Genomic DNA, 19298 nt, shown 5'->3' on the forward strand with positions numbered 1-19298 from the left:
CTGGCACAGAGACTCATTTGGGACTTCTCCTTAGATGGAGGGCTGGTTTTGTGACTGTTGGACTTCCTGAGCCAGCGGTCACAGCGGRTCAAGGTGGGTCCCCACGTGTGGGACRTACGCACCACCAATACAGGCTCTCCTCGGGGATGTGTTTAGTCYCCACTCCWGKACACTAATAGTTGTACTAGTTCCCATCCTGACAAACACCTTAAGTTTGCAGAAGACCCTGCCCTCATCAGGCTGTTGCATGATGATKTGGAACACCATGGCCCGGTCCTAAATGACTTTGTAGAGTGGTGTGATGAATCACACTTGGTCCTCAATACCAACAAGACCWAAGAGATGTGCATTAAYTTCAGGAAGTGTACAACACCTACCTCTGCAACATCTATCAGAGGTCAGAACATAGAGATTGTAGAGGAATACAAATATCTGGGTGTCCTCTTGGACAATAAGCTTCAGTGGAGTAAATGTACAGACCTGATCTACAAAAAGAGCCAACAGAGACTGTACTTTCTCAAMAAKCTGGGATMTTTTAATGTWRAYTGTACTATACTGACTCTGTTTTACAAATCTTTCATTGAGAGTATTTTAACTTTTTGTATTATTTGTTGGTTTGGCAATACCACTGTCAGCCAGAGAAATATGCTGAGAAGGATTATCACCACAGCAAGCAAGGTACTTGGAGTCAAACAGACAGGACTGGATGAGATCTTTAAGGTCAGGGCCCTCTGCAAGGCTCACAAAATAATTTTAGACCAAGCCCCCCCTGTACCCAGACTTTGAACTACTCCCCTCTGGGTGCAGGTATAGGGCACACCTCAGCAGGAAAAACACAACTAGACAATCATTTGTGCCAGGTGTGATATCCCTCCTAAATAGCTTGGGCTAATGTTCCTATCGACCCACTAAGGCCAGCAGRCTAGTCTCTTTTTATTGGTATGTAACCGTTATGAAAGTTGTATTGTCAGTTTGTTTTGTATTTAAACACCACTTTAAACGTGTACATGACACTGCAACAAMATTTCCCCRTGGGGAYAATAAAGTCAGTAAAGTTCACASGTCCATTTTCCATCTACTCCAACAGCAGAGAACCTTCTTTAACAGTCCCTTTCAGAACGTCAGAAGACTCCTCTTCATATTTGTCTATTACATGCAGTGTACCATGTTAACACACAGTGAGTGTACAAACACTCTGTTCCTCTAGTCGAAGCTGAACCCATGATCCAGACATACCGTTGTCTGGATTTCCCCTCATAGCTCCTGTTACACTTCCACAGAGGGATCCAAAATKATCCCTAGAAAACGTCTTTCCCCATGGAATGGTGTTTAGTSCCCTAGCAATTACATACTATTTACAYTATTCACGTGATATAGATAATTAGACATATAGGGCGAATTCTTCCCCTTGTAAACTGCAGCAGCTTTTCCATAATAAACTTTTCCACTGAATTATCCAGGAGTAACTCCTCCCTAGAAGCCCGTATTCTCACGCAGACAGTCMCTAGTACTCACTACTCTTCAAGAGGGGAGGGGACAGCGACAGTCTTTGAGCGAAGTGGTCGGACAGTGCACGGTCATAGGAAGCCATCCAGCCAGTGAGTAGTGTAGCTACGGAAGCGCTAGTTAGCACACATTTTCGTCAGCGGTTGGCGCAACAACTGAGCGAGCAACCACTAGTCTCTGTCTCGTGCTATCTGGAAGACCGAGGAGGAGAGTTCATTCCGCTACACTCATCCATGGCTSTGTGCAACGGAGATACCAAGGTCAGTCAAACAACGGCCTATGTGCCGCCAAGGAAGCAACATATCCCGTTTCTCGTTCAATGTGTATCGGCTGTCTGTCGGTGGTTGTCGGCTGTGGGACATGGGCGCTGGGAGTCCCCGGTTAGCTACGGCCTATGTCGTGTTTTCAGCAAACTTGCGGATTGTGTGCACCCCCGTCGGAGATGCCCGTCTCCATGCCTGTTGCCTCGTCTTTTAAATGTATGTTTTGGAGGGTTTCATAAACCTCCAGCAGATAGTGAATGTAATTTGTATGCCACTATTGCATCTTTCATGGTGTAGACATTGCTAGCAGAAGCCGCGTGTAATTTAGCTTAGCCCTTTGCAGCCGCACGGTAGCCGCACAGCTGGATATCGACTACTGTAGTTAGCTAACTAACGTTAGCAATAGCCCGATATTGTTAGYTCACTAGCATAATAGCTAGCAGTGTAGTTGCAGATTGTCGTGGACTTTATATATTTCAACTTCGTAGCAACAGTGCGAKATTGTGTTACGAGCATGCATATTGTTTTGGTCATTTAACAGAAACAATCGGGTTGATGGCTAGCTAACTATGACTTGCCAGCTAGCTAGCGCCCGGTCTCCAGTCTGTCCACCCACCACACAGTTGTGCCAGCTGCAGYATAGGCCAACCATCGTATTATTTTTTATATCCGTAAGTACTCCATTTGACTTTTCTCCAGGAAAGCAGGCCCATTATAACAACTCCACATCCAATATCGACGCGGTTTTATATGCAATGTGTGGTTCGCAGTTTTAKGGCTTTAATGGTGTCACTTGCAGTGCTTGATACACGAGCGAATGCCTGTTGTTTTTCATTGACGGAAGTACGGAGTGTCAGAAACCACGTGGGGACACGCTACTCAATTTCACAATTTACTGCTAGAGCAGTGAATTGAATTTGTTTTGCCCATATCTAATGCCCCAATGTATTGAATGAGAAATGTACAGTTTTGATAAGAATATTAAGCTTCTAACCATAGTGACTGTCTTAAAAATCACTATCTCCCTTGATAACACTTGACTGCCATATCAATGAATCAATGGCTGCCTACATAAATCATGCATAAGGGGCGGGCATATAGATTTAACTGCAAAACAACTTGTTTCGATMTATCTATTCTAGAGTAACGTCCAATGGCTTGTGAATCCTGGCTTGAAGCATCTATCTGGTCACTAGACATCTCAAAAGGAAGGTTAAAGCCCCTACTTGACTGAACAGTTATACCACAGCTGGACCATGCTCAGGCCCCTAGCTTCTGTGTGACTCGTGATTCTGCTGTGTCCTCATCTCAGTACTGAGACTCACATGTCTCAAATTGTGTTCTGGCCTTAATGAATCCTGTTCCTCACAATGAGGTTAGCGAAGTGGGGCCATTCACCATCGCAAATGGTTTTGTCTGTCTTTGAATGAATTTAACGTTTTGTAACGCTTTTCGAACACCCGCTGGTTCAACCATTGTGTTGGGAATATAGACTATTGTATCTTATTTAAAAACAACATTGTTGAAGGCTATTCCACACACAGGCCTATGTGGTTATCCTGATTGAGTGTTCGTACGTGGTCAGGACAATGTGTGTTCTTTCTCCCCCAGCTGGACATCAGCAGCGTTGAGCCTCAGAATGGTTCATGTGAGGGSGCGGTGGTYATCCTGGACGCCGGGGCTCAGTACGGCAAGGTGATTGACAGGCGGATCAGAGAGCTGTTTGTCCGCTCAGAGATCCTCCCACTAGAGACGCCAGCCTTCGCCATCAGAGAACAAGGCTTCAGGTGAGACTGACTGACATCACACTTGCAGCAGGGTGGCATTTACAAAGTCAACGAACCTGGACCAAACATTTTGAAATAAACAAGAAAATGCATACATGTGGGTGTGAGAGAGAGAGAACCTGTCAGAATAATGACACTGTGATAATTCCCAAGAGCTCCTCTTTGTCTGTCCATCATCTGTGGAGGAACACAGTTGTCAGGACAGCCTGTGAGAGAGCCTGGAGCCCTATACAAAGGAACACAAACCAGTGGCTAGACTAAGCAGATCTTTGTAAATATATGAAATGTTACTGTATATTTTGTATTATCTGACCTTGGAGGGAGTGTGTGTGTTTACACTGCATTCTACTGCTTGGGAGAGGTCCCCATCTCTCTGCAGAAAGGAGAGAGAGGGCAGGGGAGGATTTTTAGGAGACGCTATTTTTCCATTACAGTTTGCAAAAACGTCTCTCCACCCCTACAGAATAGATGTGTGTGTGTGTGTGTGTGTGTGCGCACACCTTTTTGGAATGCTTCAGTTTGAACAGACAATAGAGAATGTCTAAACTATGGGCACACTAGAGAGCGGTGGGGTTTTCAAACAGCTGTATGCTCATGTCTATGCTGTTAGTATGAAATGACTACTCTGTTGTTGTGTATGATGCCGTTGATTGTTTGACTTTTGCCTTTGAATATTTATCCTCCTTCTACCCTTTTTTAAAAACTTTCCTCCCCCCTTTCTCTGTCTCCAGAGCGATCATCATTTCTGGTGGTCCTAATTCTGTGTATGCTGAGGATGCCCCCTGGTTTGACCCTGCCATATTCACCATTGGAAAGCCTGTCCTGGGTATCTGCTATGGAATGCAGGTAGGAGTGCCCTGCGAAATACACACGCATGAAACCTCCCTCCTGAAGACCTTAGCATAAGACAGATCATTTGGATAAAACCCACTAAGAATCACATTCTTATGTACACATCCCATACAAATGAAAGGAGGGCTTTCAATCAATACAAAATGCCGACTTAAGAGGCTAATGATCAATTGTCCTCTCCACAGATGATGAATAAAGTTTTTGGAGGAACAGTACACAGGAAGAGTGTGAGAGAGGATGGAGTGTTCAACATCGGACTGGACAACACCTGTTCTCTCTTCAGGTGGGTTGGAAGAACTAAAGATTCTTCAGTGTAGGCAGATAGAAAACAGTTTCACCATAACCACTCTGAGAAAATAGGTTAATGGTTAGAAGAGCAAAAACAAGTGTTTTTGATTGGTTTGTCCCAGAGCCATGTGTTTGACGCAAACTGGATCAAAATTCCAATGGTCACATACTTCAGTTCTCTTTCAAGTATTCGTTTCGGTATTTCACTTATGAGATACGCCCCCGGTGTATTCGTCAGAAGCCTTTATTACACTACGCCAGCCGTGATAGGCTGGATGTCGAGACTTGTGCGTCGGAGAGGGGCATCCCTCCTACCCTATTAAAAAGGTCTGACGCAGCGTCTCTGAGTCATTCAAAAATAAGCCACGCCTCTTCGTTGCTCCTGCAAGGTTGGTGGTCTGGTGAAATACCTCACTCATACTATCAGAGAACCAAGGTTACGGTCGTAACCTAAAGTTCTCTTTCAAGCATCAGTTTCGGTATTTCCCTTATGGGATAATCTGACTCCCGTATTTCCAGACAAGTTATCCTGACGACCGACTGCCCTGTGCAATACACCACACAATGGGCCCCTGAGAAGATCCTACACGTAAAGCAGTATGTAATGCGCCAGGGTCAGTGCAGTGACATCAAGTCTATAAAACGTTGCAAATGTATGTGGCAAAGCCCAACTCGCTGCTAAGCAAATATCTTGGATAGATATGCCCTTAAATATAGCCCAGGATGTAGCCATTTCTCTAGTGAAATGATCCGTAGCCCAGCAGGAGACCCWTACTTGTGTAGGCCAAAGCAATGGCCCCCACTGTCCAGTGGATAGGCGCTGTTTTGTGAGCGCTTCACGATGTAAGGTTTCGCCCAGGAAATGAACATGTAATGACATTTTCTAAACCCCTTAGTCCTGTACATGTAGATACGTAGAGTGCTGGGCACAACATATGCATCCGGAGAGGAAAACGGTGGGGRAWAAAAAWAAAAAAAACTATCRGCTCAGGGGGAAGACACATCAAAGTTTGGTTAATAACCTGAGGGATAAAGGCAAGGGGTTAGGCCACAATGATGCTATCGGTACTGKGTACCAGCTGCACTGAGACTGTGTGAATGTCACTTACACGCTTGGCAGAGGCCAGTGCTAGTAATAGAGCTGTCTTTAATTAAAAGCATCTTCAGATCCACCTGATCCAGGGGCTCAAAWGGCTGTTGGCATAGAGCAYCCAAAACAACTGTCCCACGACGGGGCAAGCTGTCTGGACACCGGACACAAACGACATGCACCCTTCATAAAACTATTGTGCTCCCAAAACCCACATGACAAGCCAAAATACAATGCCTGATACTTTAATAGTAGAAAAAGCCTTTGTGTAATAATAATTCCTGTAGAAACGACATGATTACAGAGACAAAGCACTGGAATGACACTGTCTGTGACTTGTTRCACCATTCCTCAAACACGTGCTRTTTACAATCATAAAGGGAGCTGKWGGATGAGGCTCTAGCACTCTGAATAGTCTAAATTACAKTTTGGAGGAAGCCCGGCAGTGTTCAAGTTGAGCTGTTCACGGGCCAGGCCCAGAGTGCTAACCGTTCTGGGTGAGGATGGACCATCTCCCCGCGCACCTGGCACAGTAGGTCCCGACGCAGAGGGAGGGGCAACGGTTGACCGCATAGTAGKTGACTGATCTCTGCTAGCCAGTGTTTCTCTGGCCAATGCAGCGCTATTAGTATGAGAGACCTACCCTTCTCCCGCACCCTGGCTAGGGTGGGGGGAAATCRGGGCCAGTCGGGGGAATTCATACAGGAGGACGCGTGGCCACTCGCGCACTAATGCGTCCACTCCTATCGGTGCGTCTCGATCCCTCAGAAACAGTGTTTATTCTCCATTGATGCATAAAGCTCCACTGCTGGGGTGCCGTAGTGCATCCAAACCTGATTGGCTACCTCTGGGTGGAGCTTCCACTCCTCATATAGAGGGTTCCCCCTGGAGAGTAAATCTGCCCCCAGATTCAGTACTCCCGGTACATGAGTAGGTCTCAGTGACTGGAGATGCAAACCGCTCCACATATTCAGTCTGTGTATCAGTGTGTGTAAGTGAAGGGATCGCAGTCCCCCTTGTTTGTTTATGTAAGCCACAACAGTGTATTGTCTGTTCTGACTAGGAACATGACGACCCTCCAGAAATGGGAGAAAATACTTTAATGCTAGGGACACCCCAAGGAGATCCAGGCTGTTTATGTGTATAAAATGGAGATGGGGTCCCCACTCACCGTTCTGCCMTCGTGGGTCGCACCCCAACCTAAGAACGAGCTGTATAAGGCCATAAGTAAACAAGAAAATGCTCATCCAGAAGCGGYGCTCCTAGTGGCCGGGGACTTTAATGCAGGCAAATTTAAATCAGTTTTACCTAATTTCTACCAGCATGTCACATGTGCATCCAGAGGGAAAAAAACTCTAGACCACCTTTATTCCACACACAGAGACGCATACAAAGCTCTCCCTCGCTCCATCCATTTGGAAAATCTGACCATAATTCTATACTCCTGCTWACAAACAAAAACTAAAGCATGATGTACCAGTGACTCGCTCAATACGGAAGTAGTCAGATGACACTGATGCTACGCTACAAGACTGTTTTCCCAGCACAGACTGGAATATGTTYCGGGATTCATCCAATGGCATGGAGTATAACTTAGTCACCGGCTTCATCAATAAGTGCATCAATGAAGTCGTCCCCACAGTGACCGTGCGTACATATCCCAACCAGAAGCCATGGATTACAGGCAACATCCGCACCAAGCTAAAGGCTAGAGCTGCCACTTTCAAGGAGCGGGACACTAATCCAGACGCTTATAAGAAATCCTGCTATGCCCTCAAGACCAACCATTAAATAGGCAAGCGTCAATACAGGACTAAGATTGAATCCTACTTCACCAGCTCTGACGCTCGTCGGATGTAGCAGGGCTTGCAAGCTATTACAGATTACAAAGGAATACCCAGCCGCGAGCAGCCCAGTGACGCGAGCCTACCAAACGAGCTAAATGCCTTTTATGCTCTCTTCAAGGCAAGAAACACTGAAGTATGCATGAGAGCACCAGCTGTTCCGGACGACTGTGTGATAACACTCTCCGTAGCCGAGCAATACCTTTTAAACAGGTCAACATTCACAAGGCCGCRTGGCCAGATGGATTTCCAGGATGTGTACTCGGAGCATGCGCGGACCAACTGGCAAGTGTCGAAACTGACATTTTCAACCTCTCCCTGACCGAGTCTGTAATACCTACATGTTTCAAGCAGATCACCATAGTCCCTGTTCCCCAAAAAGCGGAGGTCACCTGCCTAAATGACTACYGCCSCRTAGCACTCACATTAAGTGCTTTGAAAGGCTGGTCATGACTCACATTAACACCATCGTCCCGGAAACCCTAGACCCACCCCAATTCACATACCGCCCCAACAGATCCACAGATGACGCAATCTAATTTTCACTCCACACTTCACTTTCACACCTGGACAAAATGAACACCTTTGTGAGAATGCTGTTCATTGACTACAGCTCAGTGTTCAACACTATAGTTCCCACAAAAACTCATCGCTAAGCTGAGGACCCTGGGACTAAACACCTCCCTCTGCAACTGTATCCTGGACTTCCTGATGGGCCGCCCCTAGGTGGTAAGGGTAGGCAACAACACATCTGCCACGTTGATCGTCAACACTGGGCCCCCTCAGGGGTGTGTGCTTAGTCCCCTCCTGTACTCCCTGTCTACAGCGCGCTTGCACACATCCTGCAGGTCCACACCGAGAGCTGGTAGGGATGGACCCCGTCCTGCGTCTCCAGTTTCGAATTCCCTGGCAGGAGGCTTGGTGGCCTGGCCGGGGGGGTGAAGGAGTCTTCGTCGCCGTCTGACGATTTCAAAGGAGAACCCCATGGAGTAGTTTTCACCTCCAATTAGGAAGCCTGGCAGGGAAGCCGCGAGGTCGTTGCTGGAGTCCTCCAACAGCGGGGCAATGGCGTGGAGCTGGTCGCACCAGCTTGCGCTAGCCGCCGCTCCAGGATTCCCCGTGGGGATATCCATCGCCTCTGATGAGCCATTGGGGGCACGAGCACCCATGTTAGGGTCCTGTTKACTCAGGCTAGCTAGGCGTGCCAGCTTGCAACGGAGACTCTTCACAGTGAAGTGGGCACAGTGTGGACAGGAGCTGGGGGAGGCTAACGCTTCCCTGGCATGTTGCAGCCCAAGGCAAGCGGAGCAGAACGAGTGGTTGTCCTTGGCCGATATCGCCGGGATCTTCTCCTCGTTTGGAGTGGGAGATGGTTTTGWCGCCATAGCTSGGATGCTATGTTTTTAGCTGTCAGAAAAAACTAGCGTGGTAGGCTAGTCAGATAGCTCGTGATTAGTGGGTTATCTCCGACGGTGGCACTCRGTGTGATGGCCGGATACCATTTCCGAAAAGACATATTAGAACAGTTAGCTTGGTGTAGCCAGTAAAACACTTTTCTTGTCGAAGTAAAACCACAAAAGCGAGCTAGCATGGTGGTTAGCTTGCTAACAATTAGTCGCTGTTTGGATACAGCTGACTTGGTCGTTAAACGAGTTAGCCRTGTCACAGCTGTACCCGTTCCTCCCTCAAATAATTTTCCTCTTACTATGGTGAAGAAAAAGGAAAATTGCCACCACCGCACGCACAGTCCAGAGAATAGCGGCCGGCGAGCGAGTCGTCTTTCAGACACACACAGTTAGACACAAGCACAATGTGGCTGCTTGCTGCTGCTTTGTTCCCTCTGGTTCCAGATATGGGTGGAGTTATTTTAGGTTTCATTATGCCTGTGTGTGAATGTACTTCCTGTCTGACCTTTGACCCTGTGTTTGACTTGATGTTGTCAGGGGCCTTAAGAAGGAGGAGCTGGTGCTGTTGACTCATGGGGACAGTGTGGACAAGGTGGCCGATGGCTTCAAGGTGGTTGCCCAGTCAGGAAGCATCATTGCGGGTAAGCATTCTGGGAAAGGGTCCTGGGCCTGGAAGAAAATTATATTTTAGACTAATTTAGTCTACTGCCATACTTCCCTACGTTCAGTCAATTACACAATATGATCATGAAGACCATTGGCATTCCATCCTCTTCTTCCCTCCCCATCCCCTTTTTCCCTCCCCATCCCCTTTTTCCCTCCCCATCCCCTTTTTCCCTCCCCATCCCCTTTTTCCCTCCCTTCATTCGCCTCGTCTTTGATCACCCACATCTCACCACTGCCCACCCCCCCTGTTGTTCTCTGACAGGTATTGCCAACGAGCAGAAGAAGCTGTATGGGACCCAGTTTCACCCGGAAGTGGACCTGACGGAGCGGGGACCAGATATATTACGTAACTTCCTGTTTGAGATCGCCGGCTGCACCTCCAACTTCACTGTCCAGAACCGCCAGCAGTCCTGCATCACAGAGATTCAGGAGAAAGTTGGCAAGTCCAAAGTACTGGTGAGGAATCTATAGTATGGTTAGATGCCGAATGTKGGTGTACAACATGAGCCCCATAGTATAGAACATAGAGACCTTGGGAGGGCGTAGTAAGTTAATCTGAGCTATTAAACACTCAATTAGACAGTGAAATTACACTGTTTTCTCTGCTGAAACAATGTGATCGACTTCCTCTGCTCCCAGAAAGCKGGTTGTCCCTCCAGAGAGAGAGAAAAAAAGGGAGGGGGAGGGAAATGGAGATGAAAGAATGCTTTTCTAGTCCTGGCGTTGTGTTGATTGACATGTCTGGTCCAATGTTGTTCCCAGGTTCTGCTGAGTGGCGGGGTGGACTCCACGGTGTGTACGGCACTGCTGAACAAAGCTCTGAACCAGGAGCAGGTCATCGCGGTGCACATCGACAATGGCTTTATGAGGAAGAGAGAGAGCCAGAGCGTTGAGGAGGCCCTCACCAAACTGGGCATCAACCTCAAAGGTAAGAGGTCAAGCCAAGCTGGGCATCATCCTCAAAAGGTGAGAGGTCAAGCCAAGCTGGGGGTCATCCTCAAAAGGTGAGAGGTCAAGCCAAGCTGGGGGTCATCCTTAAAAGTGATAGGTAAAGCTATGCTGGTGTGCTATACCTGTCCAGAATGGACTCAAATGTAGCATACATGTGCCTGGCTGTGTATATGAAAAAAATATCACTAACTAAACTATAATTCTCTCTCTCTCCAGTGGTTAACGCAGCACACACCTTCTATAACGGCACAACGACCCTGCCCATCTCCGACGAGGACCGGACGCCACGGAAACGCATCAGCAAGACCCTCAACATGACCACCAACCCTGAGGAGAAGAGGAAGATCATTGGAGACACCTTCGTCAAGGTACTGTGTCTGTGAGTGTCTTGCCTGTCTGTTATCTAGGTTGAAGGTGACAAGGGTTAAGACAAGAGAATTCTAATATCCTGTAACTCTTTGGAACAATGGACCAGCTATGCTAGTTAGYAATGGCACAGGTAGTTAGCAACGGAGCTGGTCCCATCAATCTGTTAATTTTTGAAAAGTTTCCACGTGGATTCATACCTTGTCCTGAACTTTATCTTAGTCCTAGTCTGTTGTCTGTCTGTCTTTCTGAGAGTCTGTCTSCATGTCTCTTTCTGTCTGTCTAAAAAAAAAAAAAAAGAAAAAAAAAGACTATTGAATCGACTTCCTGTGTGTGTGATTGGTGTCTGTAGGTGGCCAATGAGGTGATAGGGGAGATGAACCTGAAGCCGGAGGAGGTGTTCCTAGCCCAGGGCACCCTAAGGCCAGACCTCATAGAGAGTGCTTCTCACCTCGCCAGCGGCAAGGCAGAGGTCATCAAAACACACCACAACGACACAGAACTCATCCGCAAGCTCAGAGACGAGGTAAACACACACTGAAACAAACTTCAAACACAACCTTGAAAGCATGTATCAGAGCTTTCTGAGCCAGAGGTGGGACCAAGTCACTATTATTCAAGTCACAAGGTCCAAGTCTCAAGTCGAATCCGAAGTTGAGCGGGTCAAGTCCAAGTCGTGAAGTCTAAAAGCWAGTCATGTAAAAAAAATCTATACAGGCAATGACTTGTTCAACAAAAAAATCTGTTTATTTATTGAGGCTACCAGAAAGCCCTTTTCATTAGTTTTACAACACATTTTTGACAATATAGATGGGTGGGTGTTCCACCAGGAACTAATGGAGTACAAGTGGGGTGTGTGGGGACCGCATTGAGTGTGACACAAGATGTATCATGTATGAAATGCAGAGGGTCAAGTAAACATTGGACATCGACAGTAACATTGTCAGATTCCCTTATTCACCCGCACATTACAGACAACAAATTTGAAGCAATTTTGACATACAAATATCAATTTCAAGCAATTTTGACATACAAAAAGACCAGTAGACCTATGCTAGTAATTGTTGCTTGATACCCCATTGCTGGTGAGCTTGCCGGCTCATATTCTTATCACCAAACAATATTTATGTCAATCCTCTCTCTCCCTGCAAATGTAACATTTGCACTGCACCTGATCCTATAACAAATCAGCCATATGTTCGCTAGATCAGTGGTTTTGACCTGCGACCCACAAAAAGGAGTGGTTCACAGCTTGCGACGCCCGCGCGCAGGGTGGTGATGCATTTTCAAAACTGCAAGATACAGAAATAAAGTGTGTTTTACATCTGCATTTTGAGCTGAAAGTCATTCATGTTAGCAGTCAATTTCAGATATCATAATTAAATCACCAGACTTTTTTTATTTTTATACATCTTCATAAGAAATGAAGATAGCTGTGACTTTGCACTATCTTCAGACAGTACCACCACTGAGGTATAGAATTATAAYCCACGCAAACTAGGCCTATCTGAAATAKGAAAATGACGAAATCACAGAGCTAGCCTATTGTTGTAAGATGCATCCGTAGTAGATTGCTAAACGGTACTTTATGGATAATATTAGCATAGGTAGGCTACTCTTTGCGCACTAATGCTAATGACTGGTAAACAGTCAAGATGCACTACTTTTTGGTTCTGAAGCAAAAATTTGATCATTTTGAAACAAGAATTTGGTGTAATGCTGTAGGCCTGTGTTAGTGACCAGATCGAATAAGCCAAGGTATAAATACAAATGGTAGACTGTATGTAGCCTATTAAAATACAATCCCCCTAAACCTTCTCACTACGCTAGCTCACCCGACCTGTGTTGATTGACAGTTTGCTGGTCCAATCAGAGGGCAGAGTGCGTTTTAATTAGGCAATCTTTTTTTTTTTTTTTTTTTTGAAAGTGCGATACTGTCTCTGGCTGCTTGGAGAGTAATTCACTGAGTCTCTGTGCCACAAAATGAATGCCAGATAATTTTTACAAATTTTGGCCAGATAATTTCAAGTCATCAGTCTCAAGTCAATTCTGAAGTTATTTTATTTTCTGGTCATGAAATTTGTGACTCGAGTCCAAGTCATGCGACTTGAGTCCACAACTCTGATCTGAACTGTCTCCTCTCTCACTCCCTCCAGGGAAAAGTCATTGAGCCGCTGAAGGACTTCCATAAGGATGAGGTTCGGGCACTGGGCAGAGAACTGGGACTGCCAGAGGACATCGTCTGTCGACACCCTTTCCCTGGTCAGTACCCCACCGTACACACGGGACAGAACGTTATATATAGTCATGGAACATTTAGAACCAACACACAATGAGAATTTCTATACAGTTGAAGTCGGAAGTTTACGTACACTTAGTTGGAGTCATTAAAACTTGTTTTTCAATCACTCCACAAATTTCTTGTTAACAAACTATAGTTTTGGCAAGTCTGTTAGGACATCTACTTTATGCATGACACAAGTCATTTTTCCAACAATTGTTTACAGACAGATTATTTCACTATAATTCACTGTACACAATTCCAGGGTCAGAAGTTTACATACACTAAGTTGACTCGTGTCTTTAAACAGCTTGGAAAAATCCAGAAAATGATGTCATGGCTTTAGAAGCTTCTGATAGGCTAATTGACATAAATGAGTCAATTGGAGTGTTACCTGTGGATGTATTTCAAGGCCTACCTTCAAACTCAGTGCCTCTTTGCTTGACATCATGGGAAAATCAGAAGAAATCAGCCAAGACCTCAGAAAAAAAATTGTAGACCTCCACAAGTCTGGTTCATCCTTGGAGCAATTTCAAAATGCCTGAAAGTACCACGTTCATCTGTACAAACAATAATACGCAAGTATAAACACCATGGACCACGCAGCCGTCATACCGCTCAGGAAAGAACGCGTTCTGTCTCCTAGAATGAATGTACTTTGTGCGAAAAGTGCAAATCAATCCCAGAACAACAGCAAAGACCCTGTGAAGATGTTGGAGGAAACAGTACAAAGTATCTATATCCACAGTAAAACGAGTCCTATATCGACATAACCTGAAGAAGCCGCTCCAAGAAGAAAGCCACTTCCAAAACCGCCATAAAAAATCCAGACTACGGTTTGCAACTGCACATGGGGACAAAGATCGTACTTTTTGGACAAATGTCCTCTGTCTGATGAAACAAAATATAACTTTGTTGCAATAAGGACCACTGTTATTTTTGGAGGAAAAAAGGGAGGCTTGCAAGCCGAGGAACACCATCCCAACTGTGAAGCACAGGGGTGCAGCATCATGTTGTAGGGTGCTTTGCTGCAGGAGGACTGGGGCACTTCACAAAATAGATAGCATCATGAGGTAGAAAAATTTGGGATATATTGAAGCAACATCTCAAGACATCAGTCAGGAATAAAGCTTGGTCGCAAAAGGTCTTCCAAATGGACAATGACCCCAAGCATACTTCCAAAATTTGGCAAAATGGCTTAAGGACAACAAAGACAAGGTAATGGAGTGGCCATCACAAAACCCTGACCTCAATCCTATAGAAAATGTGTGGCAGAACTGAAAAAAGTGTGTGCATGCAAAGAGCCTACAAACCTGACTCCGTTACTCTTCAGGAGGAATGGCCAAAATTCACCCAACTTGTTGTGAGAAGCTTGTGGAAGGCTACCCGAAAAGTGTTGACCCAAGTTATACAATTTAAGGCAATGCTACCAGATACTAATTGAGTGTATGTAAACTTCTGACCCACTGTGAATGTGATGAAAGAAATAAAACCTGAAATATATAATTCTCTCTACTATTATTCTGACATTTCACATTCTTAAAAGAAAGTGGTGATCCTAACTGACCTAAAACACGAATTATTACTTGGATTAAATGTCAGGAATGTGAAAAACTGAGTTTAAGCGTATTTGCGTGAGGTGATGTAAACTTCCAACTTCAACTGTATATAGTCAAGAACATTTAGAACGAACATGGAGAATAGCAGAATGTTTTGCAGAATGTCTATGGCTTTAATGTTAACCCCATCTTCTCCTGTAGGCCTGCCATCAGAGTGATCTGTAATGTTAACCCTCTGCTGTAGGCCTGGCCATCAGAGTGATCTGTATCGTTAACCCTCTCCTGTAGTCCTGGTCTGCCATCAGTGATTCTGTATCTTAACCCTCTGCTGTAGGTCCTGGCATCAGAGTGATCTGTATTTAACCCTCTGCTGTAGGTCCTGGCCATCAGAGTGATCTGTATCGTAACCCTCTGCTGTAGGTCCTGCCATCAGAGTGATCTGTATTGTTAACCCTCTGCTGTAGGTCCTGGTCATCAGTGATCTGTATTGTTAACCCTCTGCTGTAGGTCCTGGCCATCAGAGTGATCTGTAATGTTAACCCTCTCCTGTAGTCCTGGCCATCAGAGTGATCGTATGTTAACCCTCCTTAGTCCTGCCATCAGAGTGATCTGTGATGTAACCCTCTCCTGTAGGTCCTGCCATCAGAGTTATCTGTGATGTTAACCCTCTCCTGTAGGTCCTGGCCATCAGAGTGATCTGTAATGTTAACCCTCTCCTGTAGGTCCTGGCCATCAGAGTGATCTGTAATGTTAACCCTCTCCTGTAGTCCTCCTGGCCATCAGAGTGATCTGTATTGTTAACCCTCTGCTGTAGGTCCTGGCCATCAGTGATCGTATGTAACGTTAACCCTCTGCTGTAGTCCTGCTCATCAGTGATCTGTATTGTTAACCCTCTGCTGTAGTCCTGGCCTGGCATCAGAGTGATCGTAATGTTAACCCTCTCCTGTAGGTCCTGGCCATCAGAGTGATCTGTATTGTTAACCCTCTCTGTAGGTCCTGCCTGGCCATCAGAGTGATCTGTATTGTTAACCCTCTGCCTGTAGGTCCTGTGGCCTGGCCATCAGAGTGATCTGTATTGTTAACCCTCTCCTGTAGTCCTGCTGCCCAGAGTGATCTGTATTGTTAACCCTCTCCTGTAGTCCTGGCCTGGCCATCAGAGTGATCTGTAATGTTAACCCCTCTCTGTAGGTCCTGCCTGGCACTCAGAGTGATCTGTATGTTAACCCTCTGCTGTAGGTCCTGGCCTGCCATCAGAGTGATCTGTAATGTTAACCCTCTCCTGTAGCGTCCTGGCATCAGAGTGATCTGTGATGTTAACCTCATCCTCTCCTGTAGGTCCTGGCCTGGCCATCAGAGTGATCTGTATTGTTAACCCTCTCCTGTAGGTCCTGGCCTGGCCATCAGAGTGATCTGTATTGTTAACCCTCTCCTGTAGGTCCTGGCCTGGCCATCAGAGTGATCTGTGCAGACGAGCCCTACATCTGTAAGGACTTTGCTGAGACCAACAACATCCTCAAGATCATCACAGACTTCTCTGCCATGGTCAAAAAGGTCAGAGAGCATCACTTGTCTACGACAGGAACATGGTGGTAATAACAGTTTGTCTCAATTCCATTTCAATTTGAACCAACTTAATTGTGACATCAAATTCTAGAATGGACTGTAGATGGAATTGACCCCAACTGTCCGTCTTTATGCACCAACATGCTGATAACTCTAGTATGTCAGACTAGCTAATAATAATCATGACTTCCTCTGTCCCTCCAGCCCCACACGCTGCTGCAGAGAGTGAAGTCGTGTATATCAGACGAGGAGGAGGAGAAACTCCTGCAGATCACAAGTCTACATTCACTCAATGCCTTCCTGCTGCCAATCAAGACTGTGGGAGTCCAGGTAACGCTTCTTACAGTGTACTCACTCTAGGCACTGCTTGACATGAGGTGTCTGTCGGAATGTGACCTCTGACATGCATACATACRTACGTACATACATACATGCATACATACAGTAACAGTCAAAAGTTTGGACACATCTACTCATTCAAGGGTTTTTCTTTATTTGTACTATTTTCTACATAGTACATGGAATCATGTAGTAACCAAAAAAAGTGTTGAACAAATCAAAATATATTTTATATTTGAGATTCTTCAAAGTAGCCACCCTTTGGGCAATATGTCTGTCTGCCCCACTACATCAACTAGGCTATATATGTCTGTCTGCCCCACTACATCACCTAGGCTATATATGTCTGTCTGCCCCACTACATCACCTAGGCTATATATGTCTGTCTGCCCCACTACATTACTTAGGCTATATGGCTCTGTCTGCCCCACTACATTACCTAGGCTATATATGTCTGTCTGCCCCACTACATTACCTAGGCTATATGGCTCTGTCTGCCCCACTACATTATCTATGCTATATGGTCAACAGCCTTTATGACCCAGTGGTCTACACGTCTCAGTCTGTTTTTCCATTGGTTTATTTCTCATTCATACAAGCTTTGTTTTCATTAAAAGAGAAATCCGTAGTGTCTACACACTGTAGAACAGACAACACAGTACAGTACGAACCTGTCTCCCTTCTGTCTCACTTTTGACAGTGTGTGGTGTAGCTAGGCCTAATGTTAGCCTGTGGTTTGGGCTCTGACGCCAGGACTAGTTAGACACTCCCTGTTATTCCTTCACCCAGCAGCCATCTCCCTCTCACTATAACAGGATGCTACTGCCAGGGCTGAGTAGGTATTTGTTTATGCAGCTAATGGTTAAGGTTAGCATTGGGGAGGGGTAATCTGATCCTAGATCTGTGGTTAGGGGCAATGTCTGTCAATGGGTATTTTGGAGATTTACTGCTCTGTCTGTTAATTTCCTTCAGGCTTTGGTTAAACAATATCTGTCTGTTGACAAGTGCATGGTAATGGGATGATGACACAGCTGGCTCCGCCCATTCAGTGGTGGATGTCTCCTCCACACTTCCTGTTGAAAGCCACTGAGGGATATATTTATCCCAGAAACAGTGAATGTGTGTTGTGTAAGAGACAGGAGAGACGGAGCGCTACTTTAACCTCAGAAAGTGTGTGTGTTGGTAAGTGGACCAGGAGAGACACAGGAGTGTATTAACAGAGGGGCTTATTGTTCTCTGTGGAGTTTGGCTGGGAGCAGAGGGAGAAGAGAAAGGCCTCAAATAACCCCAGAGTGTTTTAATGAAGTCTAAATGTGAATTATGGACCCTGATGGATCACTTTTCATTAACTGTGTGTGTGTGTAGGGTGACTGTCGGTCCTATAGCTATGTGTGTGGGGTCACCAGTAAAGAGGCTCCTAACCTGTTCTCTCTCTCTGTGTCTCTCTGTGTGTGTGTAGGGTGACTGTCGGTCCTATAGCTATGTGTGTGGGGTCACCAGTAAAGAGGCTCCTAACCTGTTCTCTCTCTGTGTGTCTGTGTGTAGGGTGACTGTCGGTCCTATAGCTATGTGTGTGGGGTCACCAGTAAAGAGGCTCCACACTGGGAATCCCTCATGTTCCTGGCCAGACTCATCCCTCGCATGTGCCACACCATCAACAGGTAACACACACACAGTACATGTTAGTAGATGGAAGTAGAACCGGTTACTGCTAGCAGGAAGCCATATGGACCGTCTTTCCTCTCTCCTGCCTCTCTCCAGAGTTGTGTATGTATTTGGGTCCCACGTGAAGGAGCCCCCCACAGACATCACCCCCACCTTCCTGACCACGGGCGTTCTCAGCACACTCAGACAGGCSGACTTCGTGGCCCACTCCATCCTCAGAGAGTCTGGTAAGTGGTTTCCTGCTTCAGGAGGGGAGCAGAAGTGCTGGATAGAAATTATTATTGGATTCAGTGTAAAGCGGGGGACAGAGTATAGAAATACAATGTGTAGAACTCTAGGGATGTGCACGGTTATTTGAATATTTAAACGGRCGTTAGTATTGAAATACTTGTGTCAGTATTCATTTTGGCGAGAGAGAATTTATAGGCCTATAACACTGAAAAGGCTTTTTCGGAATTATATTAAAACATGAATGTGACTTTGTTACATACAAGGATATACTATGACACTTTCAAATKTAACGCATTGGAAACAACACACTTTTCAAGGTAGTTTTTATGATGTGCACGGTGCGCCCCATGAAGACGGGTAACTTGATTGTTGGCCAACAATCAAAGAAGCCGAGAGGCTCAATGTGGAGTGAGTTCACTAATGCAATGCARGATGAAATAAAATGATGGATTTAAAAGTTAGCGAAATGAGAAGGAGCAGGCTACAAAGAGCTACCGACAGCTTGTATGCGGCGCATGTGAAAAATAAGATTTGATTTGATAGGCCGCTGTTTTTATGGGGTTGGGAAGAAAGCACAGCATGCAGCCTTAATTAGCCTAGCTAGCTATTATATGGGATAATAAATAACATTGTGGCTGCTA

General features: G+C 45.7%; 1 protein-coding gene across 2 annotated transcripts; it reads left to right on the forward strand.

Moving 5' to 3' along the window:
- The first annotated feature begins 1644 nt into the window (after nt 1–1644).
- Nucleotides 1645–18647, forward strand: LOC112070387 (GMP synthase [glutamine-hydrolyzing]). 2 transcript variants are annotated; one of them, XM_070438953.1, is made up of 14 exons: nt 1645–1766; nt 3381–3556; nt 4288–4402; nt 4594–4691; nt 9574–9677; nt 9965–10158; nt 10465–10630; nt 10870–11021; nt 11372–11545; nt 13176–13281; nt 16295–16410; nt 16627–16752; nt 18221–18422; nt 18523–18647. In XM_070438953.1, exons 1-14 carry the CDS (start codon nt 1740–1742, stop codon nt 18549–18551), a joined length of 1785 nt encoding a protein of 594 aa, XP_070295054.1. In that variant the 5' UTR covers nt 1645–1739; the 3' UTR covers nt 18552–18647. The 2 variants fall into 2 exon arrangements, with proteins under 2 accessions (XP_070295054.1, XP_023993572.2); XM_024137804.2 differs by lacking the exons at nt 16295–16410; nt 16627–16752; nt 18221–18422; nt 18523–18647 and adding an exon at nt 16195–16259.
- Nucleotides 18648–19298: the final 651 nt, after the last annotated feature.

Source organism: Salvelinus sp. IW2-2015, unplaced genomic scaffold (genome assembly GCF_002910315.2).
Source record: "Salvelinus sp. IW2-2015 unplaced genomic scaffold, ASM291031v2 Un_scaffold1309, whole genome shotgun sequence".
NCBI classification, from domain to species: domain Eukaryota; kingdom Metazoa; phylum Chordata; class Actinopteri; order Salmoniformes; family Salmonidae; genus Salvelinus; species Salvelinus sp. IW2-2015.